The sequence below is a fragment of the Chelonia mydas genome, chromosome 15 (genome assembly GCF_015237465.2).
Source record: "Chelonia mydas isolate rCheMyd1 chromosome 15, rCheMyd1.pri.v2, whole genome shotgun sequence".
In the NCBI taxonomy this organism is placed as follows: Eukaryota; Metazoa; Chordata; order Testudines; family Cheloniidae; genus Chelonia; species Chelonia mydas.
This window is the reverse complement of record NC_057856.1, coordinates 11,944,948-11,972,188: the sequence shown is the minus strand read 5'-3', so window position 1 is coordinate 11,972,188 and position 27,241 is coordinate 11,944,948. Positions and strand designations below refer to the sequence as shown.

Sequence of the window (27,241 nt, the reverse complement as noted above, 5' to 3'; positions counted from 1 at the left end):
TTTCCATAGTTACAGTATCTGTGTGCTAAGCAAACTGAAGACTAGTATTAGTATTACAAGGAGAATTCAGGACCAATAGTTATTTATTGGACAATAAGTAGACTGGCTGCATAACAAAAGTAGCCATAAAGCAGACTTCTAATGACAGTTTCCATGCCACTTAAAGGGACACTCACTGTCAACTTGATTGTTTGGAAACTGACTAATTTTAAAAATCCCAGTTTCTGATCGCACCCTTTAAAATTATATCTTTTTTTTATAAAACATTTCTTTTAAATGTTTTAAAGGCTTTTTCTGCTCACGCTGATCTTTATAAGCAAGAACAAAACTGAGGCTACAGGGGAAATCAAAACTGACTATGCACAAAATGCTGTCAAATGCATAAAATATATTGAAATGGAGAAAATTATTTTGGCTAACTTTTCAATTATAGTAATTTTAAATGTTATTTGTCACTGTAGTAGGTACAGTATTTCCCAACTGAAATGTGATTTTCTAGTTGACTGTGTCCCTTTATAAAAGGAAGCCATAACTGCCCAAAGACCTCTCCCAGATTTTTACTGACTTTTGGAGTAATGCTTAGCCCAATAGGTCCGAAGCTTCTGCCTTAGACACAAACTCATTTTGCACCATTGTGCCACATGAGGAAGTCCTATTGATAGCACTGAAGAAACAAAGCCAATGGAGAAAGGCTACGTGCTGCTAGGAAACTTAATTGCCACCTTGTGAGTGCAGAAAAAATACTACTAGATTCCATGTATGCTCTTTTGGACAGGTGTCTTTTTGTTACCTGTGTAGGACAGTGGGGCTTGGGCCTCTAGACATGACTGAACTGCAAATAATAATAAGCCAAAACATAGAAGAAACCCAGAAGTACTCACCGTCTGGTTATCCTCATACAGCTTCAAGTCATATCCACTCAGCTCCACGCAGAAAATTATTGCTGTAACCCCTTCAAAGCAGTGGATCCATTTTTTGCGCTCAGACCTCTGTCCACCCACATCCACCATTTTGAAAGTCAGCTCTTTGAAGGTAAATTTATTTTCCACAATCCCTGTGGTCATGTCCCGAGAACGCAGAATATCTTCCACTGTAGGGATGTAGTCCAGTGCCGCAATCCTTTCTAGGTCATTCAAATAGTATGCAGCATTATCCTCTAGGTGGTACTCATTAGATCGGCAGAAGCACTCCTGCACACCGGGGTCTGCCCAGAGCCGTTTCATGACTCCCAGAAGCTCAGGAGTAATCTCTCCTTTGCTTTCAGCTGGGCCTGTCAGGGCAAAAAGCTGCACGGCATCATAGGCCCTGTCAGGATTGTGGAACTCTATCTTAAGGGTGGCTAGAGCACGAATGATGCGTGTGAGGGAGTCAATGGCATTATAGATAATCAGAGGTTTGTATTCCTTGCAAGCCTCCAAGTTAAAGCCACCACTGTGAATGATTTTCATTTGCTTGACAATAGTACTCTTGCCAGAGTTGCTTGTACCCAGGAGTAGGAGCTTGATCTCACGTCGTTGTCGTTGACTCTCAGAGCGCAGGTGGCGGTCAATCCTCCGGGACCGCCGCGCTGCCTCTTTCTCCTCAGAGCTTTGCCTACATCCCATGGTATAGCAGACAGTAACAGAAGAGGAGAACTGGAGATTCTCTCTCTCTCTCTCTCTCTCTGAGCAAGAGCTGCAATATCTTTCAATTCTCGTGCCAGGTGCACCCTGTGGGAAAAAAATCAGTATCCAATACCTGATGGGCCAATAGGCCTGTACCAACTAGTTCAGTCCCAGCAGGGGTGCAAACAAATGTAGAAATGCAACCACAGACAGATAGTCTCCTCAGTAGATCTCATGGCACTCCCCTTTCCTGTGAATAAACAGTGGCACATTCCTGTTAATGAAAGGACACTTCCCTATTCCATAGTGTGGCTGGATCAGTCAAATATTCTTTTCTCTTCTGCATAATTATTTTGCTCTCTTCTGTCCAAAGGTAAGGAGCTGCACCTTCATATGCTCCGCTTTAGCCCCAGTTGTCTTTTAATTGTATTTTCTGGTTGCTGTGGTGATGCTGCTAGTTACAGCTGAAGGTCTGGTATGGTTTTGTTGTATTTGTTTTGTTTCTCCCCTCTCCCCCACTTCTTTAGGCTGATCCAGTTCAGATCTGTGAATCTGGGCTCTCCACCTGTCAAACAGTGAGAGAAAAGAAATTAATACAACTGGGGGACTTTGCTTCCTTCTGCAGAACATTCGCATTTTCTCTGCTTCTGACACTTCTGAACATTGTATTACGCCAAATAAAATCCCGATGGAAAATGTGTAAAGAAAAGCAATAAAAATCTTTTAAATACTGCAGAAATTTAGGGACAGCTTGAGTCTGGAGACCTTAGAAAATCTGTACCCTGAGCAACAGTAAATCAAATCCCTTTTCTCTCCCGACTTCTGTGTTTTTATTACCCAAATCCACGTGAAAACAAACAGTGCTGAGCTCTGTCCCAATTCTCTCTCAGCAAGAGCTGATGGCAGCCCTTTTCCTGCACAGCCCTGTTCTGACCGGTTTCCCAAAGTAGAGTGCATGAGAGATTCACAGCTACTTTCCCCCCCCTCATTTATATTTATATTGTTGTCTGGCACTAAAATGTGTGTACACATGTCCTCCTGACTCTTCTTTCATCTTTTCTATCCATTTTGTTTGCATTGGACATTTTTGTAAATAAATGATGAAATGAAAGGTGGGGATTAGGTTTGCATGAGGATTTTGTGAAAGGGTTTATCTGAAGAGGCACAATTATTGATCTTCGCAGGAAACTGTGACAAGATGTACCAGCCTTGCAGTCCTACTACACTCCGCCTCAGGGAAAGAGCTGCAAAGGTAGGCCCTCCAGGTCTGTCTAGAGAGGCAGAACAGAAGCAGCCAATCAGAGCCTGGCAGACTCAGATAAAAGGAGCTAAAGGGGCTTAGCAAGTCAGTTCCTGGCTAGGGTTGGAGAGGTAAGGGAAGGTGCTCCTCTTTGGCATAGGAGCTTGACTGATTGCATTTGCTCAAGCTGGGAGAGAAAGGACATGAGAACTTTAACCCTAAGGTAAGGGGTGACGATAAAAGGCCAGGTGGGAAAAGGCCCAGGGAAATAGCTGTAACTAAATGAAAGGAACTGTATATGGCTGTTCTTTATAGGGCCCCTGGGTTGGAAACTGGAGTAGTGGGCTTGCCTGGGTTTCCCCACCAGCCACTGATGAAGTGGCCTAAGCTTGGAGAAGGCTTGTTTAGAAGCCTGAGTGCAGGACTGAATTTAAAGGATCCAGAACCAGGGCTGATGACCCTAGTGAGGGCAGACCATTTACTGACCACTTTGCTACCCTGGAAGGGGTTCATTGTTGACTGTAACACCCAGTCTAATGGGTGAGCCACTGAAGACCCTCCAAGTGAGGCTGATAACCTACAGGGTGCTAGCAGCAGGAAGAGGTCTGCAGTACCATATGCAGCAGTGGGAGGGTCTCAAGAGGTGTGTCCCCGGTACAGAAACATTAACAAATTCTTTCTTCCCCTTAGGAAACAATATTATGTAGGGTATGATGCCTGTCCCCAGCTTAATTGATACAGTGATATATTAGTCAAACAGATCATTTCACTTTAACTCCTCTGTTTCCAGTTTTATCACAGTAAAACTAGGGTGCCATTAATATACAAGGTGGATGTTTTGTACTCTGAACATGTAGAAAATATCTTCTAAAGAGCCTTTTATGAGAAAGAGAAAAGTATGACAGTTCATGCAGTTCTTACTGACCTTCATATACTGGTAGTTGTGATACTCTGGAAAGTAGACCAAGGGTAAAATTTTAAAAAATGCCAAAGTCCCATTTTTAAAAGTGACTTAGGAGATCAAGTGTCATTGCTTTTCAATGAGACAGACTCCTAAGAGACTGAGGCACTCTTGAAAATGGAACTTAGGTGCTTTTGAAAATATTATCCTGAATGAATCTCCTGGCATTTCAATCTAGACAGGAACAGGCACTAGAAAATGCATTAAAGGGAACAATTCAGCCTACCGGGGGGGGTGAACTTTTTCCTAACAGGGCTTTTCCATTGCTAGTTCCTATGAGCTAGATTCAACCTTTAATGAGCCCTGAAAACAGACTGTGACTCAGTCACTGTTCCTTCCCTGCGGCCCCATGGGCTTGAGGAAAGTAATTTACAGCATGAAGTTTACATTCTCTCTGCTCTTGCCAGTTCTGCTGGCTAGCACTTTGGATGGGGAGCGTGGAGCCAAGGCTCTGCCTACTCTTCATCCACTGGCTTGGGAGGGAAGTGCCAGGTTCACAGCTCCTATTCTCCCTCTGCCACACTGGAGCCATGATGTGAGGACCAACTGCACAGCTGTGCAGTAGATTGATATCTCACTGCCATATGAGTACTTTAGTCAGGGGCACAATCTGGTCTACATTTATGACTTTTTAAAGCCAATCTTCCATCTTTCTTAAAAAAAAAAATGTTGATCAGTGCAGCAGTTCTTTTATGAGGTGCTACAGTATTTCTTTGAATGGCCCTGTGAAATTTGCTATTTGTACATTTCAGTTTTGTTGGCAGAATTCATCAGCAAGGGACTTAATGAGATCTATCCTCCCCAATCAGGTGTCATTGCAGCAGAGGGTAACTATAGCAGAGGATAATTTTAACTATTACCAAAACAATCTAAATTGAGATACAGTATCAGGGAGCAAACTGCCCTCATTTATACCCGTGCAACCTGCCAATGAAGTCAACTTCCAGTTGACAGAGGTTGCATCAGTATTAAATGGAGGCAATTGAGTCCAGTTTTTATTTCATAGTACTTTATGTGTAAATGGGAAACAACCCTTTTCCTTTCCTTGGAGCACTCATCCCTAAATGGTGGGAGGATGAACTGCTATTTCTAGGATTTCATCCCTCAGTGAGGTGATGAAACAAGTTTGGTGATCTCACCTCCTCCGCTTAGCAGCACACACTGCTATTTTAGTGCTATATTTACTTTAAACCTTTATAACAACGGACTCTGAGCAACATGTGTGCATCAATTTTAGTTTCTGTCGTGCGGTTGTCATCACTTGACAAATTTGAAGCATGTTGCAAATATCTCTTGCTCTGCTCTGAGCCCTTAGGTATATAGGTATAGACTGTGTACGCATTGGGGGACTTAGCCTCCATTATTCTAAATCACTGGGGCCTGCAATTACGCAGGAGTGCCTTGACGTTATGCAGGTTCGTGTACTGCAAAAGCTTGATTCACAGCACAGGTTCTATGACATCTATATGAAATCATTCCAAAAGGGCTGAAGTGTATGCATACAGAAATGCAAACCCAGTTTCAGCAAAAATCATTGTTAACTCATCCAACATGCAGTTAAAGGGTTTATTTAAGGGTGGCCAAAGTCCACAAACAGCAACTGTGCCTTCTCTTTGCTGAGCCTTTCCATGCTCTTAACTTGGTGTGTAGGCTTTGCTACAGTTGAGGCCTCTGCTACTTATTTCCCAAGTTTATTATTTGTGGACTGTGTCTTTATCCTTACTCAGAGTCTGAGTCAGGTATCAGAGTGGTAGCGTGTTAGTCTGTATCAGCAAAAAAACCGAGGAGTACTTGTGGCACCTTAGAGACTAACACATTTATTTGGGCATAAGCTTTCGTGGGCTAAAACCCACTTCATCGGATGCATGCAGTGGAAAATACAGTATTACACCCATTTTTTCACGTTCTCTGTGTATATACATCTTCCTACTGTATTTTCCACTGCATGCATCCGATGAAGTGGGTTTTAGCCCACGAAAGCTTATGCCCAAATAAATGTGTTAGTCTCTAAGATGCCACAAGTACTCCTCGTTTTTTTTTGAGTCAGGTATGGATTTAAAGCACAGACTTCAGAGCTGTGGGGGCCTCCCAGGGTACATGGAAATTAGGGTTGTCTCTTGGCTGGTTTTTGACTTGCCTTGCTAGTTTTTCTACTTTCTTGATGGTTGCCAGTTGAGAGATGTAATTTACCATTTTTTTATTTTTTTTTTTTTGCTGCATGTGTGACCACACATGCAGCAATCTTGTAACCAGTGGCCACACATGTTATGGCTGGTGGGGTGCACCGCACCCAGCATCTGGGTCCCATTCCATGTGCACAGTGTGCCACATGCTAGGCCCTCACCTGCCAGCTGCCAAAACTACAGCAGCTCCACTCTGCACCGAGGAGCAGGTGAGAAGCAGGACAAACCTGTCACCTGTGGGCAAGGTTTGCCAGTAGGGAGGGGTAAGGAGCAGGATGGGGAAGGAAGGGATCCTGGGAGTGGATGGGACAGGGGACTCCCTCAAGGGGGTAGGTGCTCATGGGCCTGGTGGGTCAGGTTGCTGATGAGGGTGCCAGAAAAAGAAAGAAGAGGGCCAGGGAGGAGGCGGGGGAAAGCAAATCTATCTCCCCCACTTTAAATGGTACTTCACAACTTCTGATTTAAGGACGACTTCAGACTGAACCACTGTAGACATTGAAAAAATCATGGTCCCTAGAAAGTGTCAGAGGCGTCCCTATGGATCAGAGTTGGCATTAACGGGAGAGCTGTACTGAGGAGAGTTTCAGACTATTACCTACAACAATCTGCTCTGCAAGTAAAAACAATCTCCACTTCTGTAGCCAAAGTTGGCGTTCTCACTACAGAAAATTCACAGAAGAAGTTGTAGATCTGGGCCAAACAGACTATGCTTCAAAGTCCCATTCATTCCTGACTGTCACTGTTTCAGATTCCCAGCCGCTATTGTTAACATGTATATTTTTGAAAGAGCTGCTTGTACACCTGTTCTAACAAGGGTTTCCATAACATTGGCTACACCTTTTCATATCACCACATCACCTTTTCTTCCTTGTTGCTATTTAAATCCCTGACCTCTCTCCTCCTTTCATTTAATTTATGTGCTCTAGCACCCACCCATACATGTGCTAGATAATTTTACTATTGCTGGTCTCTTCATGAACCAGTTTCAGAATGAAGCTGCCCTTGTCATGCACCCTCTCCTTTTCCCCCAAGTGGCACTTCTCCATGGTTTAAAAAAAAATGGGAGCATGAACAGAACATATAGGCATATCATGTAAGCCTCAAATGCATTCAGGACTTAAAATCTGTATATTATACAGGCTTCATAAAGTAAAGAGACTTCAGTAGTTGAAATATTTCAAGTGTATACCACACATTTTAAAATAATAAAGACTTTTGAATCTAGTGAAGGTGAAATAATCCCAGAGAATTCATTTCAGAGCCTGTTAGTTGTGTGTGTCAAAGTTAAAATACATATTGTACACAAAGACACTGGCAGAAGACCAAATTGCCCTCTGCATCACTAACAGCACTCTATCAAGCCTGCTGAAAAAGAGTGCCAATATCAGCTGTTGGTATTTACCTTGTTTTTCTTTACTACTTCCCTTGTCTCTTGGGTATTCAGTTGGCATGTAATGAAGTCATGAAGTACAAGTAATGTATCAGCATAAAATGAAAACACACAGTATATGAGAGTGGTAATTACCACCTTGCTCACCATGGCATAGCCAAACACACTGCTTTAAGAAAACCCTCCACTAAAATGTGGCGCTGTACTTTCTTCACAGAAATAGCTTTGTCCTAGTGCTGCATTTGAGACAAAATTGAGGTATGAAATCTAGATTTCTGTTTGGCCATGTGAATCAGTGACCTTCAGGCCAGAGTGGAAGAGTGACGTGACATCATTAAAAATATGGCCAAATTCTGCTCTGTTATATTGGTTTAAATCTGGAGTTAGCTCCAATAAACTGACTCTGAGCATAAATACTCTGGCGTACCTGGAGGCAGGATTTGTTCCACTTTTTCTGTAGAGTCCCTTTAATGGAGGATTCCATTATTTATTAACCACATTGCCTTAACTTAAAGAGTTTTTTCTTCTTTGCTCCCTGCTAATGGTGTTGCCATTTCAGATGCTGTTTGCACAGACTTTTCCCCCCTCAATCTATGCCTGTTGTAGCAACATATAAATTGCCATACTGGATCAGACCAGTGGGTTGCTGTCATCCAGCATCCTGTCTCTGGCAGTGGCCAGTACCAGATGTTTTCAGAGGAAGGTGAACAATCCTGCAGTAGACAGATGTAAGATAAGCTGTTGCACAGATTAGGTCTCTTATTCTGATCTCAAATACTTGCAGGCTGGCTTAAACCCAGAAGGCTTAATATCCTTTCCAAAATTTGTACCAGTAGTTATGAAATCTGGATATAATAGGTATCTATATAAATATACAATCCCTTTTGGAACCTTAAGTTATTGGCATCAACTTCCTGTGGCAGAGAGTTCCACAGTTTGTTTATATGTTGTGTAAAAAACACTTCATTTTATCAGTTTTGAATTTCCCACCTTTTAACTTCATTGACTGTTTCCTTGTTCTGTCTTAGCCCTGGTCTACTTTAGGAGTTGAGGTCGAATTTAGCAGCGTTAAATCGATTTAACCCTGCACCTGTCCACACAACAAAGCCCTTTTTTTCAACTTAAAGGGCTCTTAAAATCGATTTCTTTACTCCACCCCCAACAAGGGGATTAGTGCTGAAATCGGCCTTGCCGGGTCGAATTTGGGGTAGTGTGGACGCAATTAGACGGTATTGGTCTCCCGGAGGTATCCCAGAGTGTTGCATTGTGACCGCTCTGGACAGCACTCTCAACTCAGATGCACTGGCCAGGTAGACAGGAAAAGGCCTGCGAACTTTTGAATCTCATTTCCTGTTTGGCCAGCGTGGCAAGCTGCAGGTGACCACGCAGAGCTCATTAGCAGAGGTGACCACGCAGAGCTCATCAGCAGAAGTGACCATCATGGAGTCCCAGAATCACAAAAGAGCTCCAGCATGGACCAAACGGGAGGTACGGGATCTGATCGCTGTATGGGGAGAGGAATCCGTGCTATCAGAACTCCGTTCCAGTTTTCGAAATGCCAAAACGTTTGTTAAAAATCTCCCAGGGCATGAAGGACAGAGGCCATAACAGGGACCCGAAGCAGTGCCACGTGAAACTTAAGGAGCTGAGGCAAGCCTACCAGAACACCAGAGAGGCAAACGGCCGCTCCGGGTCAGAGCCCCAAACATGCCGCTTCTATGATGAGCTTCATCCCATTTTAGGGGGTTCAGCCACCACTACCCCAACCGTGTGCTTTGACTCCGTCAATGGAGATGGAGGCAACACGGAAGCAGGTTTTGGGGACAAGGAAGATAGCTCACAGTAAACAAGTGAAAAAACCGGTTTTCCTGACAGCCAGGAACTGTTTCTCACCCTGGACCTGGAGCCAGTACCCCCCAAACCCACCCAAGGCTGCCTCCTGGACCCACCAGGCAGAGAAGGGACCTCTTGATGAGTGTACCTTTTAAAATAGTATACATGGTTTAAAAGCAAGCATGTTTAATCATTAATTTGCCCTGGCATTCGCGGCCAGTACAGCTACTGGAAAAGTCTGTTAACACGTCTGGGGATGGAGCGGATATCCTCCAGGGACATCTCCATAAAGCTCTCCTGGAAGTACTCCCAAAGCCTTTGCAAAAGGTTTTTGGGGAGGGCAGCCTTATTCCATCCACCATGTAGGACACTTTACCACGCCAGGCCAGTAACACGTAGTCAGGAATCATTGCAGAACAAAGCATTGCAGCGTTTGTTTGCTGGCGTTCAAACAACATCCGTTCTTTATCTCTCTGTGTTATCCTCAGGAGAGTGATCATTCATAGTCACCTGGTTGAAATAGGGTGCTTTTCTTAAGGGGACATTCAGAAGTGCCCGTTCCTGCTGGGCTGTTTGCCTGTGGCTGAACAGAAATGTTCCCCGCTGTTAGCCACGCGGTGCGGGGAGGGGTTAGCCACACGCTGTGGGGAGGCAAAATGCGACCTTGGAACGAAAGCACATGTGCTATGTATGTAATGTTAACAGCAAGGTTTACTGTGAAAGAGTGTACCCATTGTTCTATAAAATGTGTCTTTTTAAATACCACTGTCCCTTTTTTTCCTCCACCAGCTGCATGTGTTCAAGGATCACAGGATCTTCTCCTTCCCAGAGGCTAGTGAAGATTAGAAGGCGAAAAAAACGCCCTCGCAATGAAATGTTCTCTGGCCTCATGCTGTCCTCCCACACTGACAGAGCACAGATGAATGCATGGAGGCAGACAGTGTCAGAGTGTAGGGAAGCACAAAATGAACAAGAGTAAGTGGCGGGCTGAAGCTGATAGGTGGTGGCAGTGTGATGAGAGGAGGCAGGATTCAGTGCTGAGGCTGCTGGAGGATCAAACTAATATGCTCCAGCGTATGGTTGAGCTGCAGGAAAGGCAGCTGGAGCACAGACTGCTGCTACAGCCCCTGTGTAACCAACCGCCTTCCTCCCCAAGTTCCATAGCCTCCTCACTCAGACACCCAAGAACACGGTGAGGGGGGCCTCTGGCCACCTAGCCACTCCACCCCAGAGGATTGCCCAAGCAACAGAAGGCTGGCATTCAATAAGTTTTAAAGTGCTGTGTGGCCATGTCCTTCCCTCCTTCACCACCCCTCCTGGGCTACCTTGGCAGTTATCCCCCTATTTGTGTGATGAATTAAGAAAGAATGCATGAATGTGAAGCAACAATTACTTTATTGCCCCTGCAAGCGGTGATCGAAGGGGGGAGGGGAGGGTGGTTAGCTTACAGGGAAGTAGAGTGAGCCAAGGGTGGGAGGGTTTCATCAAGGAGAAACAAACAGAACTTTCACACCATAGCCTGGCCAGTCATGAAACTGATTTTCAAAGCTTCTCTGATGCGCACCGCGCCCTCCTGTGCTCTTCTAACCGCCCTCGTGTCTAGCTGCGCATAACCAGTAGCCAGGCGATTTGCCTCAACCTCCCACCCCACCATAAACGTCTCCCCCTTACTCTCACAGATATTGTGGAGCGCACAGCAACCAGTAATAACAGTGGGAATATTGGTTTCGCTGAGATCTAACCGAGTCAGTAAACTGCGCCAGTGTGCTTTTAAATGTCCAAATGCACATTCTACCGCCATTCTGCACTAGCTCAGCCTGTAGTTGAACAGCTCCTGACTACTGTCCAGGCTGCCTGAGTATGGCTTCATGAGCCATGGCATTAAGGGATAGGCTGGGTCTCCAAGGATAACTGTAGGCATTTCAACATCTCCAATGGTTATTTTCTGGTCAGAATAAAGTCCCTTTCTGCAGCTTTTGAAACAGACCAGAGTTCCTGAAGATGCGAGCGTCATGTACCTTTCCCGGCCATCCCACGTTGATGTTGGTGAAACGTCCCTTGTGATCCACCAGTGCTTGCAGCACTATTGAAAAGTACCCCTTGCAGTTTATGTACTCGCCAGCTTGGTGCTCCGGTGCCAAGATAGGGATATGGGTTCCGTCTATGGCCCCACCACAGTTAGCGAATCCCATTGCAACAAAGCCATCCACTATGACCTGCACATTTCCCAGGGTCACTGCCCTTGATATCAGCAGATCTTTGATTGCGTTGGCTATTTGCATCACAGCAGCCCCCACTGTAGATTTGCCCACTCCAAATTGATTCCCGACTGACCGATAGCTGTCTGGCGTTGCAAGCTTCCACAGGGCTATTGCCACTCGCTTCTCAACTGTGAGGGCTGCTCTCATCTTGGTATTCCGGCGCTTCAGGGTAGGGGAAAGCAAGTCACAAAGTTCCATGAAAGTGCCCTTACGCATGCGAAAGTTTTGCAGCCACTGGGAATCGTCCCAGACCCGCAACACTATGCGGTCCCACCAGTCTGTGCTTGTTTCCCGGGCCCAGAATCGGTGTTCCATGGCATGAACCTGCCCCATTAGCACCATGATGCCCACATTGCCAGGGCCCATGCTTTGAGAGAAGTCTGTGTCCATGTCCTCACTCTTGTCACCGCGCTGACGTCGCCTACTCACCCGGTTTCTCTTTGGCAGGTTCTGTGCTGCATATACTGCTGGATAATGCATGTGGTGTTTAATGAGCTCCTAATTCCCAAAGTGATCTGAGCGGGGCTCCATGCTTGCCGAGATATGGCGTCTGCACAGAAAAAAGGCGCGGAACGATTGTCTGCTGTTGCTCTGATGGAGGGAGGGGCGACTGATGACATGGCTTATAGGATTGGCTTACAGGGAATTAAAATCAACAAAGGGGGTGGCTTTACATCAAGGAGAAACAAAAACAACTGTCACACAGAATGGGCCCTCAAGGATTGAACTCAAAACCCTGGGTTTAAGCAGGCCAATGCTCAACCCACTGAGCTATCTCTCCTCCTGGTATTCCAGGCAGGACTGAATCTCCATTAAACTTTTCAAGGTGCCCCTGACAGACCTCACCAAAACAATTGTCGGCTGTTGATTTCACGGAGGGAGGGAGGGGGAAGCAAATGAATACAAAACAAATCTGATCTATATCTTGTTTTGATCCACTCCATCTATCTTTTACATCTTTGGCTGGCAGCAGACGGTGCAGTAGGACTGCTAGCCATCCTCATCTCCTGGCTGCTTGGCAGAAGACGGTGCAATAGGACTGCTAGCCATCCTCATCTCCTGGCTGCTCGGCAGAAGACGGTGCAATAGGACTGCAGGCAGGACTAAAGAGAATGACCTGGTCGAGCCACTCCTATTTCAGTCCCTGCGCATATGTCTGCCCAGGCGCTCCTGACCAACCTTACCAAGGCGGCCAAGAGCACCTAGGACATGATGACGATGGTTATCAGGCCTGTTGCACCGTCTGCTGCCACAAGGCAATGAGCTGCTGCTGTGTAGCAATGCAGTACCACGTCTGCCAGCACCCAGGAGACATACGGTGACAGTGAGCTGAGCAGGCTCCATGCTTGCCGTGGTATGGCATCTGCACAGGTAATCCAGGAAAAAAGGCGAGAAACAATTGTCTGCCGTTGCTTTCAGGGAGGGCCTGACGACATGTACCCAGAACCACCCATGACAATGTTTTTGCCCCATTAGGCATTGGGATCTCAACCCAGAATTCCAACGGGCAGCAGAGACTGCGGGAACTGTGGGATAGCTACCCACAGTGCAACGCTCCAGAAGTCGACGCTAGCCTCGGTACTGTGGAAGCACTCCGCCGAGTTAATGCACTTAGCGCATTTTGTGTGGGGACACACACAATCAACTATATAAAAGCGATTTCTAAAAGAACGACTTCTATAAATTCGACCTAATTTCGTAGTGTAGACGTACCCTTAGATACTCACATCTATTTCTCTGTGCAGCCAACATGAGAAGTATAGTAGGAGCTGCTTCATTTATATTTATTTTCCTCCTTATAGCAAACTACAGTTAAAGTCCTCCTCCTCTGCCCTAACACTCTTATTTGAGTAATTTTTTTATGTTGTACAAGTTTTAGAGGGAGTCTGACATATCTAGAACATTCACAACTAACCTAGTAATTCAGGTTTTCTGTGAATGTTTACTATGAATTTCCTTTAACCCTGTTCAATTCCTCTGTTTGCTTTCTGTCAGCATTTGAGAGGTCAAGTTTTGCTGGCATGAATGTTCAGGGACAGTAAATTTCAAAGTCATGTGCCTGGCCTGGTTGTTGCAGAAATGAATCAACTTCCTACAAGCTAGTGTTTGTACCAGAAGTACTTTTGTACCCATCCAACCAGGGAACAGAATCATGTGAATTTTCTGACCACTGATGATTAAGCAGAAAAGAAGAGGATAAAGCCATTGGAAAAAATTGTGAATTATTCATTCAAGTTCTACTTCTAATTCAGATTGTTGTCATCTAGCATGGTAACTAAAGCTGTGTTAAACTGTTGTTACAAAAGCAGGAGGTCAGACTAGACGATCATAATGGTCTCTTCCGACCTTAAAGTCTATGATTCTAAGCTAGGGTCTCTGAAGTTCACATACAAATCTGAAACTCCAAGTGAAACTAAAAGGGCTGTCAATCCCCATGGACTGAATCTACCAATTTATGTTCCTAAAAATGGGAACTATACAACTTGTGAGTTTTACATCATCCCACTAATAGCTTTTTTCATTAGACTGCATGATACAGCAATTGTGATAGGGATGTTCAGGCTAAATTAAAAATGAGATAGCATTTGGAATTTTAGTTTGGAACTCAAATATTCATTTAAGTGGAAATGTGTATTGTAAACCTGTCTGGGAAATATTCTAGGTATATACTAAATAGCATGTGCCATCCCATTCTACTCCACAAATGCTGGCAGAGCCTGATTCTCAGACATTTATGGCCCCTTTGCAACATTCAGGTAATGTAAAGAGGCTCTAATTAGCATGTAAATCACCAGCAGAGAATTCTCCTTGTTTAGAGGAACTCCCTGGATAGTGCACTTGTGCCACTGCTTGCACAAGTAACACCAGTAACAATTTACTGCTCTAGGTGTGGCAGATCATCTGAGTCAGAGGCAGGGCCGGCTCTAGGTTTTTTGCCACCCCAATCTGCTACCCCAAGCACGTGCTTGCTTTGCTGGTGCCTAGAGCCGGTCCTGGTCAGAGGACAAAGAGCACTTTCTATAGGAGGCTTCTGTACTCTAGCTCATTTCTTTGAAACAGTTAATGCTCATCTTGAGAAAGTACTGCAAACATTACCAGCCATGCCTTTGCAACGAAGTAGGTCTCCCATTTTAAATACAAGTATCTACATCTTATGGCAAAAATGTACTTCAGGTTTGTTAAAAATATTGTAAAAATGTGTAAATATGTAACTTTCCCAATAATAAATTTAAATGCAAGAAGGATGGGTCTATAAAATACCAAATGATATATAAAGTTGCATGGTTGGGGTAAATCTACTATTTCAAAATAAAGAATAGTTTCCTTTCAAATTAGCCCAGGAGTAGTGAATGTATGGTAAGAGAAACCTAAACAAGAAAGGACAACATTCTTGAGATCAGACTACCGCAGCAACTTGTTCAGTCACACTATGCCACTAGTCCTCAGTCAGTCAATGCACACAAGTGACAGTGCTGCTGGCACTAGGCAGATGACAACATCTGGGAACTTTTTCAGCAACTCTCTGCTTGGTGAACAGAGGCATGAAAAAGAGTCACGTTCAGGAAAATAATTGTTTTACAACAGTTTACAGATTCTGTAGAGCATTTCTACTTGCACTCTTTCACCACATGACCATCAATTATTCATTCATACCATGGGCTTGCATATGTGAGCAAATACAGTACATGCTCATCTATTAGGATGTTTAGCACAGAAGAGGAGGTGCTTCCTCATAATTGTAGGAAAGATCTTCAATACATACAACACCTTGTGTTTATGAAAGCAAACTTGACAGTGATGGATTTTTATGTAAATTGTTAGTTTTTAAATTTTATTTGTATGTAATTAATTTTTAATTAGTCCATTACCATAGTGGCTAACCTCCTGTGTATTAAATAATAGAAACAAAATGAAGTGATACACTGCTTTCCTGTTTTACAAGGCACTAATATAAATGCTGAGTAGATAGTTTATTACAGTAAGGAAATCCAATCATGGCCAAAGAAAACAAAGACAACAATACTATTTATGTTGTAAATAGTACTGGTTCAGCACCCTCAGATGCGCAACCTGTAAATCAACTAAAGTGAACCAAATTTACATATGTGCATTTCTCCAGTAATAAACAATTGATAACTGAAAATTTTCCATATTGTAAAAGATGCCTCCCCTGTAGAGTTATAGATGCAAGCACAAAGTCAAACTTGTTTAGGGAAAAATGGATGTCTGGTCAAATAAATACACTAGTACATACCACCCTCACCCAGTAGCATATCAAACATACTGCAACCTTAACAATAGTGTGCATATCCAGTCACTGTGGTGAGAATAACTTGGCTGCTAAATAAACCTGCACATAGGCTCAGTCTCTCCATAGTGGTTGTTTACATGAATAATGCTGATGCCTGCATTTCTTGTGATATTTATATAAATGTGAGGATTAAATTGGGAGCCTTGCAAGTTCTGGATCTGATCCTTCCTTTGTCTGTTCTGCATTCTCATTTTATTAAGAATCCAACAGCTGTTGCCCTCATGCATTTAAGTTCAATGGCATCGAACTAGCTGGACTGAGAAGTGCATCTGTTGACCAAGCTCACTCTACCATCCTGCTGGGGCAGAGGTGAGCCCTCTTTCACCAGTTTTACTTTTCTCTTGGAATAAACTTAATCTGGCCTTTAATGCAAAATTAATAAACCGTGGGTTTTTAAATCAGATTTGGGGGTTTTTTTTAATACTCATTAAGGGCCTGATCCAACTTCCAATGCTATCAATGGAAGTCTTTTCATTTACTTTCATGGAAGTGGGATAGGGCCCATATAAAGGACTGCCACCTCCCTACACCATGCCAGGATTCTTTATATATGTTGGCCAAAATGATATTACATAACTGATGTCTAAACTCATGTCTCTGCCTTCCACTGACAGTTGAGGCTATTCAGACTGTACAGAAATCTGATGTTACATTAGTCATTTTAGCATGATTAAAAGAACTAGCTCTTTTATCATAAAATAAGATTACCATGTCCCTGGGTTCTGAGACAAGGATCCACTTAATAGAATTAACACCATAAAAGTTCATTAGTTGGGGTGGGGAGTGCACATTATACGTAAATAAAATTATTATTTTATTATACAGATGTTCGGCCGCATTTTGCATTGACTTTCATGTTATAGTCTACCAAACCCCATTTAAGAGAGTGGAAATATCTAATGCTAGCATGATACTCTATTCATGCTTCTTGAGCAAGTTATCAGAGCAGTCATTACTACTGCTATCATGTCTAGCACTGGCATCCTGTCTCTGCTTGTCTACTGTGAAGTTCTGCAGCTACGACCTCCCTCCTCCTCTTGGCTGTGGGAGCAGGAAACTGTTCCATCCCCAGACTTGTCTGAGGCTTCCTAGCGATGGAGGGCTACTCCACACACCCTCCTCTGAACTGGCTATTTAAAAACAATCCTTTTCTTCAACGGGACTCGAACAAGTAGTGTCTCTTGTTGCAGTAAGTGCCATCACTTTGCCATGTTAATGCCCTAGTTGAGAATAGTACCTGTCCAAAAGACCTTACCTGGAGAAGCAGCAAGTGAAGGATGTAGGAAGCAGGAGCGATAATACCAGTGATAGCTGCTCTCAGAGTCAAGTTAGAGAATATGCTGTGAGGTGCTAGTAGCAGGCAGTGTAGCCAGCACAGTACGCTGGGTTATAGACTTCACACTTATAAAAGAGACTAACATTAATGTTGCATTAAGCTTAAACAAATGGAGGTAACAATCAAAGTTACTTCATTGACTTCAATGGGAGTTGAGGGTGTTCAGTACTCCACAGGACCAGGAATTAAGTATGCCATAGTCAATGTATTGAATTTTTGTAGGACCATAAAAGTCAATCAAGTTACACCAGCATAAAAGCTAGTGTAAGGACCAACTTTTGTACAGCAATATTAGCCATAGTGGCCAACAGCCCTGATCTGTCTAGAATAGTCCCAGGTTTTCAAAACCCATCTCTGGAAACTGCTGTCTTGGCCAATGTTCTGGGACTGTGTGCCAGCAGAAGAAACCTCCTCTGAGCTGCTCTTCTCCTAGTAACAGATCACAGGCCCTGATTCCTTGCCTGCTTCTCCTGTCACACTGTTTGTTTTCACACGGTTAGACAAACACCTGTCAGGAACGGTCTAGATAATACTTAGTCCTGCCACGAGTGCAGAGGACTGAACTAGATGACCTCTCAAGTTCCCTTCCAGTCCTACGATTCCGACAAGCCCTTGTTGTCTGCAGCCTGAACCCCAGCCAGCTGTCAGGGAGTAGGAAGCACCATCTAGGAGGAAAGTGAAGGAGCACAAGTGGGGGACGAGGATGAAGGATGTGGAGGAGTGAATTCTATTGATGGAGATTAGGCAATGTCAGAGATAAGACTTCAGAGAGTGAGAGTATAGCTTGGAGTAAACACCCTGTTCAGGAAATTACCCTGATGGTGAGTGAAATAAATCCAGAACTGTGGATCAGATGAGGTGGCTAGTGAGAGAAAGTGAATAGCCACTCATCCAGTCTAGATTCTGCACAGTATTTCATTTATTCTGAGCTAAAAAGATTCCAATCACAATAAAAATAATAAAATAATTTGTGCAACATTGTTTTACAAAGTCCTCAACTCCTTCTGCCAACATTCTTTCAACTTCTCAAATTCTAACAGAAAATGAAGAAAAAAAGCTGAAGAAAAACTAGAGGGGAAAAAAATACCAAACAAGGGTGTTTATTGTTCAGTTAATGAAAATTAATTGGAGACTGGAACATGGAGTTAGGAACAGGCTTGGGGATTGACTGAGATTCCTAGATTCCATTCTGTACATTCTGAGATTGGATGAGAAGCCAAGGGAGGGAGACTGGAACTGGGAGCCAGTGGGGGGTGAGGTGGGGTATAGAGAGATCAGATGAGGAACAAGGATGGGGGGGACAAGGAATGCCAAAGCAAGGAGGAGACTGGGGCTAAGGGTCGGCAGGGGGAGAGACTGGGAGGCAGGGCTGATAACCTGGCTTATTAAGGTTGCCCAACAGTTACGATTATAAGACCTTTCTTCAGTTAGTTATAACCATTTGAAACTTCACCCATTTGGACTGAAATTTTCCATGATAGACATCTGCCTCAGGCTGAATTTTTTGGAATATTTCAGTCAAAACAGTTGAGCTGCTTCTGAGAATGAGGCTAGAGAAAAGTACTTGTTTTGCCCATGTTAAAAAAAAATTCTTGGGAGTTTTTCTTTGAAATCCTCTAGCACATACGTGTTCTGAAGCAGGGACTTGACATTTGGCAGGTAGTGACCTTTGTGCTGGGGGTGTGCCTTTTGCCATTCCCCGAAATATGAAAGTTTAAGATATAAGCCTTTAAAAATTATGGTTTGTACATGCTCACTAGAGACTACTTCTTTTAGCTGCTAAAATCTCCAAAGACTCTGTCTTCTTTGAGCACGCTCAAGCTTCTCTCAGTGCCTAGTGCTGACCAGACTGCATATGTGCCAACTCAAAAGAGCAACTGAGTATCACAGAACCTGTGTGTGACTCACCTGCTCATGTGCCATTCCCACTAAGCCACTGAACATGCTCCTACCCAAGGCTGCAAGGGCCCAGAAAAACCTTCCCAGTAATTGTTACTCTGGATTGAGGAAGAGCCAGGCACTAAAAGTGAGAGCAAGGACCCACTCTCTCCTGTGCTCTCACTAACACACTTGCTGGCACCTGGGCAGCATGGAGGAGGAAGACATCTGATTTAAATGCAGAAGATACAAAAGCTATACAGGGAGGTGAGAAAGGGTAGATTGGGACAAGGAGATCAGTGAGACGGAGTTGCAGGGGAGAAGAGAAACTTGGACTGGTTGGGTAAGGAGGCTGGGAAGACTGGAACTGGGATAGCTGGTGTGGGAAACAGGATGACAGGGAGCCAGTTGGCCCGGGAGTGGTGAATACTCTGAGATCAATTGAGGAGCTGAAGCAATGCGGAGACTGGGACTGGCTGGACAAAGAGGCTGAAATATGAAGTAATGGAGGGGTTTGGGTGACTGACTAAGATTGGATGAGAAGCCCAGGGAGGGAGACTGGGACTGGAAGCCGATGAGGTGGAGGGTAGAGAGATGAGAAGCAAGGAGGGGGGAACAGGGACTGCTGAGGCAAGGAGACAGGTGGTCAGATGGCGATCCCAGAGGGAGAGACTAGCACTGGATGAATGAGACTGGGATGAGAATCCTGAGGCGTGAAGACTGGGACTGGGGCAATGAGGATGGGGTGGCAAAAAAGACAGGACTGGAATAGACACTGGTTGGAAGGGACAGGGTAGAAGTGATCAAAGCTAGGGGGAAGAGGCAGAAGAGTGTGCCCACTAGACCCCACTCCCCCTCCAGAGCCTAGAATGGAACCCATGATTCCTGAATGTCACTATTCCTGTGCTGTCAGCAAATGTCTGTGAAACCCAGTGACTATGTGTCTCATCTCCCACTGGTGCTGGTCTACATGAAGGATGGCAACCTGCTGTCACTTACTCATTTAACTCAAGTGACAGGTCTGTGTGGTTCCAACTCTGCTGGTTAACCATGTGGGTGTCACTGTGAAGACACATGATGGAATTTGTTTTTTCAGTTTGGTTTTTTAAAAAGCTAGCAAACTACACATACATTTAAATTAAAAGAACATTATTACTGCTGGAATGTCAAGCACTCAAAAGTTGTGCATAGGCATTACGATACAATCTTTAATATATGACCACAGACTACTTTTTGCATAGGATCTTTGCCTCATTCAGTGCACATCATGGAGCTGCTGTGGGGATGAATTAGTAAGAGAGGCTGTTGTCTATGCGATTCCAGCCTCCTTTACTGCAGAAGTTGGAAAGTGTGTAGTGAATGAGGCAGGAGACTGCTGGAAGAGAAAGGGTGGTGGTCCCATATTTAAAAGACAATTGAATGCTGCCTTGGAGAACTGGATTATATCCCTTCCTCTGCCACAGAGATCTTTTGTGATGCTAAGCAACTTGCTTAAACAAAACTTTTCACAGGTGGTCACTAATTATGTGTTCCTTGTTTTCTGGGTGCCCTATTTGAGACCTAGCAGCCTGATGTGAAGAAGTGTTGAGAACTCACCACTGCAACTGAAGTTAATGGGAGCTGTTCATGAATATATGGAGTGCTATATAAAACTAAGTATGCTGAAAAATCAAGTCTCAGGCATCTCAAATTGGGCACTCAAAATTAGCGGATACTTAGATCTTAATCTCTGTGTGACTGAACTAGATATTGGTAAAATTGGAATAATATCCACCCTCCACATCACAGGATTTTCAAGATAAATTAACAGTTGGGTAGCACTCTGATACCATAGCGATGAAAGCCATGGAAAAGCCCATGAAGAAATTAGTAATTAGTAGGGTTTGAATAATGTGCAGTAGGTAAGGCCAAGGACTGCACACTGAACAAGGAGGATAAAACAAAATATTAAATAGCTGTTTATCAATTGAGTGCAGTCCATCCTGTGCACTGAACGAGGCAGGAATTCTATAGAAAAAATAATATGATCATGTAATTAAAGACTCTCACAATACATACAAAGGGGTCAAATTAAGGTTGCACAGGCAACCTTAATTCTGTATTTTCGTAGCTTTTGGGTGTATGACTTTGCAATGTTAATAATGTTCTTTTACCCTAGTTTGTGTGTAATTATAATACAAATATTATCCCACTGACAACAGACACTCTCAATGTGATAAACTACTTGCCCTTTACTCTTGTAGTTTTTCCACTTGGAAATCAAATTGTTCCCAAGACAGACAGTAGGACAAGATATTACTGAATTAAAATATAAATATGATGTATTTTGGGGGGCCCAGATACATTAGTGATCATCAAACCAGTAAGATGAGCTCCTTGTTACCAATGGTGGTGACTCGACTGCTTGGCCAGCTCACTAGCAGCTGCTTTTTAGTTTTATTTTTACAGGAATGGCTGGGAGGAGGCCCATTAATTTCCTTTTTTCTAATTGTGATTATTATTACAGGACTTCATAGATCTGTGGCCTAAAACCTGGGCTCAGTCTATAAAGTTGCCAGATGGGCACATGCAGGCAGGAGAAAGGAGGGAGACTGGAAGGGCAATATTGGAGTGAGTATGAAGAGTATGTTGAACAAAGTTTTAGAAGGCACAGGCCCATGTGTACAGTGTGTGCACATGCACAGACATTGGTTCATACATTTACTGTAACTGTTCCAACACATCGATAAATGCCTCTGCAAATTGGGTATTTAGACATGTTTGTGCACACATCAGTAGTAATAGTGCATGAAAAGAGAGATGGACATGTGGGCACTCAGAACTCTACCTCCCCTTTTAAAAACTTTTGATCAGTAATTTAAAAATATAGGAATTTTAATGGTGGAATGGTTCAGTGAATTGCTGTTGCATGTTTATTTAGGTCATGATATGATCTAGACATGACTGACAGGTTTCCTGAAGTGAGATTTTACTAATCTGTTTTATATTCATAGTGTCTGTGTTTGGGAAACACCTAACATAGTTTAGGCAGTATCAAAATATAAATATTAGTTGTCAGTGGTGTCCACAGACTAAGATGTGCACCACAGCAGACCAGGTTTCAATAATTTTTCATTCAATTCTATGAACATGCATAGGAAGCATTCCATATTAATTCCAGGCCTATCTTCGTGAGACCAGATTACAATCTTTAGTTAATGGAGTTTCTCAGGATTTATGCCAGCGGAACGGAGATCAAAATCTGGACCATTTTAGAGCCTGAGGTAGAACTGCTAGCTGAGCTGAGCTTTTAGCTACACCAATCCCAGACTCTTCTAGCAGGAGCTGCTCTGGAAAATGGTGATGACTACTGGCTATGAGGCATTTACACTTCACTCCCACTATGTCTCAGCAGGAGCTCCTGTATGGGAATGGTGTAATTCTGGCCCTGTTTAGTAACTCTAGACCAGAGGTGGGCAAACTACGGCCCGTGGGCCACGTCCAGCCCACGGAACCCTGAGCTCCTGGCCCGGGAGGCTAGCCCCCAGCCCGTCCCCCGCAGCCTCAGCTCACTGTGCCACCGGCACAATGTTCTGGCCAGCAGCGCAGCTGCAGAGCCACGGCCTGACCCGGTGCTCTGTGCTGCGCAGGTGGCATGGTTGGCTCCATCGGCTGCCTGTCCTGGTGCTGTGGGCGGCGCAGCTGTAGCGCCGCCAGCCACCGGTGCTCTAGGCAGCGCGGTAAGGGGGCAGGGAGGGTTGGCTAGAGGGCAGGGGAGTTTGGGGTGGGGAATCAGGGAGCAGAGGTGTGGATGGGGTTGGGGCGGTCAGAGGGCGGGGAACAGGGGGGGTTGAACCCCCACAGAAAGTTGCGGGGGGGGGGGGGGAGGAGAACCTCTGAGAGACACGCTGAAGGAGCAATTAGAGAAGGAAGAGGAGAACCAGGAGAGGAGAGTCACAGAAACCAAAAGAGGACAAGATTTCAAGAAGAAGAGCAAGATCAGCTGTGTCAAAGGTGGCTGAATGGTCAAGGAGAATGAGGGTGGAGTACTTGTTCTGAGCTCTAGTTAGGAAGAGGTCATAAGAGACTTTGAGAATGGTTTCAGTGGAATTCAAGGGGTTGAAGAAAGCCAGACTGAAAAACATCTAGCCTGGAATTGGAAGGGGAAACTCCAGACAATGATTGTAGACAGCCTGTTCAATAAGCTTAGAGATGAAGGGTTGATGAAGCTGTAGTTTGAGATACAAGTGGGGTCAAGAATGGATTTTTTTAAGATAAGAGAGACTAAGGATTGTGAGGAGAAAGAGAGATGAAGAACAGCAAGGGAGAGGATGAGAGTGGACGTGAGGGATATCAGGGAATGGGGTGGGGTCTCTGGAGAAAGTGGAGGAGTTAGAGGAGGACAGCAATTGAGAAACTTCTCCATCTGTGATAATGAAGTAGAGAATTGTAGGAGGTGAAGGGAAGGCAAGCCAAGGGATGGGCAAAGGTAACATCATATTTTGTCAGTTTTCTCTTGGATTAAATCTGTAAGATCCTGTGCAGAGAAAATAATGGAAGCAGGAGTGGGGAGAGTTTGTGGAATGAATCAAAGGTGATGAAGAGGCAACCAGGATTGCCGGCATAGGATTTAGTTGAGTTGAAGAAGTATAGTTATTTAGTTAGGAAGATGGCAGAACGAGAGGAAGAGAGAACAAATTTGTAGTGGAGGAACCAGCCTGGTCATGAATCTGCTAGAGATGCTCTACAGCGTGAAAGTAGGAGTGGAGGAAGTGGATGTTGGAGGTGAGCCAGGGCTAGGAGCTGGCAGGGTGGACCTTGCAGTGGGAGAGAGGAACAAAAGAGTTAAGGGTGGACGAGAGTGAAGCACGGAGAGAATCAACCACCCAATCAGTGGAAGAGAGAGCTGAGAGCAGACAACAATTCACTGCTGCTGATGGAGTGAAAGTCACAGAAAGGCCAAGTGACATGGCATTGGTATGTATATTGAGAGATTTTTTAGAAAGAGACTAGATGGTGCTCAGAGAGAGGGATCAGCGAGAGGGCAGTGCCTGGTGAAGACGAACTTAAATGAATGGCCTTTTGATGAGTCGGAGAGTTGAACCAGGCCTGCAAGTCAAATTAACAGATGATAGCAAGGAAATGTTCAACAAAGGGGTCGAATGGATCTTCAATGCAGAAGTTGAAATCACCAAGGATGAGTGTGAGAGACTGTGCGATGAGGAAGAGAGATCCAAAATGAGAAAGAAAGGCTCATGAAAGCAACATTGAGAGGGAGAGGAGAGAAGAGTTAGATGCAGTGCTGTTTGAAAGAAGAAAAGAAGTGGGAAGAGACAGGCATTGGAAGCTGCAAGAATGGAAGAGATGAAGCCCAACATTCCCACCATGGTTTGATCCAGGGTAGGATGTGTGAGAGAAGGAGAGGCCTCCATAAGAGAGGGCAACTGCAGAGGCAGTGTCAGATGAAAGGACTCAGGTCTCTGTTAGAGTCAGGAACTGGAAAGAAAAGATATGAAGAGGCTGTGGACGGTTGTGATATTTTTACAAATGGAGCAGGCATTCCAGAGACACCAAGAAAAGGGGGGAGGAATGGGGATGAGGTTAGGAACAGTGGCACAAGAGGGGTGGTGGTGGGGCTGGAGGGAAGGCCAGGGTTGGGGTAAATATCACCAGAGGTGAGAAGGAGGATGTGGAAGTGGAAACCTAGATTTCCACTGGCAGAAGAGGAGGCAATCAGGGTGGAGAGCAGGTAAAGCTGGTGGGAACTACAGAGGGGTGAGTAACCAGGAAGGGGAGATGGAGACAGTGGGAGGAAGGGAGGAGCAAGGAGGAGGAGGGTGGCTGGTATGATGCAGAAGAGGGGTGTGGTAAGAGCCATGAGGAAGTGGCAGCTGGACAAGATTACTATGGACCAAACTGAAGTTGCTATTTAACAAGGGCTAAATTTGGCCCCTAGTCTGCATATAGAAACAATCATCTGAATGCTGTCTTAGAAAGGAGCTGTGGATCACTTAAGTTCAGCCTTAACGATTCAAATTAGGGAATGATTTTATACTCACTGGGGGAAATGGAGAAAGTGGAAGAAGCAGTAGGCTGCAGCCCAGAGCTAAAACGCAAGGGGCTAACCAGAATTCGGAATATACTCTAAAAGGTGACTCAAGGGAGAGGCCATCCATGGTATGAAGCGAAGCAGTTTACAGCGGCAGCAGCTTACAGCTACAGCCTATACCTTGTCTAATTTTCTGCTTCTCTACCGGGATCCTGAAATACTGACAACCTTAAAACCTTACAGCATGCTGTAGCATCAGCAGGTATATATTTCAGTCCTAGATGGTTACCTTTCTTCTTTCTTGATCCTGTCTAACGATTGTTCCAGTGAGTCTGTTTCATTGAAAAAACAATCACTGTCTCCGTTTCATTTTAAGAAAGAATCTTAACTGGAAAAAGAGCTGGGTGCTTCACTTGGAAGATATGGCTCAACTCAAGAACAAGAGACTTTTGGGGGCTTTAGAAATAATCTCCTCTCTTTGTTTTGCAGTTTACGGGATTTTCTCTTTCTCCTTAAGATCAGATACTTTGAAGAGCTTTAACACCATTACTTTTATTGATTTTTAAAGGGACCTTATAGGCTCAATTGGCCATTATCCTTCTCAAGAAGTGAAACCTTTACCAGCTAATGATAATTAAGAAACTAATATAAGATCCCCTTTTTCTGTGGCAACCCTCAAAGATCTAATATTATATACTATGCATTGTTTTTAATATTCCAGCCTTGTACTACAAAGCTTTATTATCTTTCAATAGACTAGATGAAGCCAAATATGTGTTTGCACTTACTGTTGCCAGATTTATAATCCGTTGCTATGTCCTCTCTACATCATCCACCCTGCACTAAAAGTTGTTTATTCAGGATGCTTCCTTAGAAATAAAATGTGAGCAACTTTTAATTGTTGCTTGAATGTGGTCAGATTTCTTCAAATGTGGGTTCCAGTACTTCTCCTTTTGTATAAACATACGTGGGAGTTGAGATGCTGTTGCTATGAATCTCCACCTTTAAAGATATCCCTCTACCTTTGCAGTTCCATATCTGGGCTTAAAGAAATCTTGCTGCACTGTGAACCTGTCATAAATATAAAGGGAAGGGTAACCACCTTTCTGTATACAGAGCTATAAAATCCCTCCTGGCCAGAGGCAATATCCTGTTACCTGTAAAGCGTTAAGAAGCTCAGCTAACCTGGCTGGCACCTGACCCAAAGGACCAATAAGGGGACAAGATACTTTCAAATCTTGGGGGGAGGGAAGGGGAAGGTTTTTGTTTGTGCTCTTTGTTTACATGGTTGTTCTCTCTTGGGACTGAGAGAGGCCAGAGAGAAAACCATCTTCTCCAACCCATCCTAATCCAAGTCTCCAATATTGCAACCAGTATAGGTAAGCCAGGCAAGGCGGATTAGTTTATCTTTTGTTTTATGTGAATTTTCCCTGTGTTAAGAGGGAGGTTTATTCCTGTTTTCTGTAACTTTAAGGTTTTGCCCAGAGGGGGATCCTCTGTGTTTTGAATCTGAATACCCTGTAAAGTATTTTCCATCCTGATTTTACAGAGATGATTTTTACCTTTCTTTTTTTTTTTTTTAAATAAAATCCTTCTTTTAAGAACCTGACTGATTTTTCCATTGTTCCAAGATCCAGGGGCTTGGGTCTCTGATGATTTTGTAACAAATTGGTTAGGATATTATTCTCAAGCCTCCCCAGGAAAGGGGGTGTGTAGGGCTTGGGGGGATATTTTGGGGGAAGACATCTCCAAGTGGTCTCTTTCCTTGTTCTTTGTTTAAAATGCTTGGTGGTGGCAGCATACTGTTCAAGGACAAGGCAAAGTTTGTACCTTGGGGAAGTTTTTAACTGAAGCTGGTAAGAATAAGCTTAGGGGGTCTTTCATGCGGGTCCCCACATCTGTACCCTAGAGTTCAGAATGGGGAAGGAACCCTGACAGAACCCATGTAAACATGCTGAGTCCCTACCCCATCCACAACATAGCACACAGACCCTGAGTTAGTGTCCAGACTCATTCACTTCCACGATTTTGGCAATAATGGTAACTCAAAAACACCATCATACAGTTTAATTTTCCTCCCTCAGCTTGGCTGCCACTAGGATTTCCCATCAGGCCCTCCTCTAGCCCAGTCTTCTAGGGCTAGTTCCACAAAAGGATTTTGGTGCTTAACTGCCACTTTAAGCACCTAAGTCCAACATTTAGGTGCCACAGAGAT

The 27,241-nt window shown here is 44.1% G+C and overlaps 2 protein-coding genes across 4 annotated transcripts in view; one reads left to right on the top strand and one right to left on the bottom strand.

Annotated features, from left to right (window-relative positions):
* The window catches only part of GNAZ (G protein subunit alpha z), a 264,810-nt gene that overhangs the window by 92,407 nt on the left and 145,162 nt on the right, over window positions 1-27,241 (bottom strand). For all 3 annotated transcript variants that reach the window (XM_043529448.1, XM_037878911.2, XM_043529449.1), the window contains exon 2: window positions 882-2,169. In XM_043529448.1, coding sequence (XP_043385383.1) covers window positions 882-1,604 — 723 coding nt within the window. In that variant the 5' untranslated portion in view covers window positions 1,605-2,169. The remainder of the gene's footprint in view (window positions 1-881; window positions 2,170-27,241) is intronic.
* RSPH14 (radial spoke head 14 homolog) overlaps window positions 1-27,241 on the top strand; it is a 200,183-nt gene that overhangs the window by 124,309 nt on the left and 48,633 nt on the right. The window lies entirely within an intron of this gene.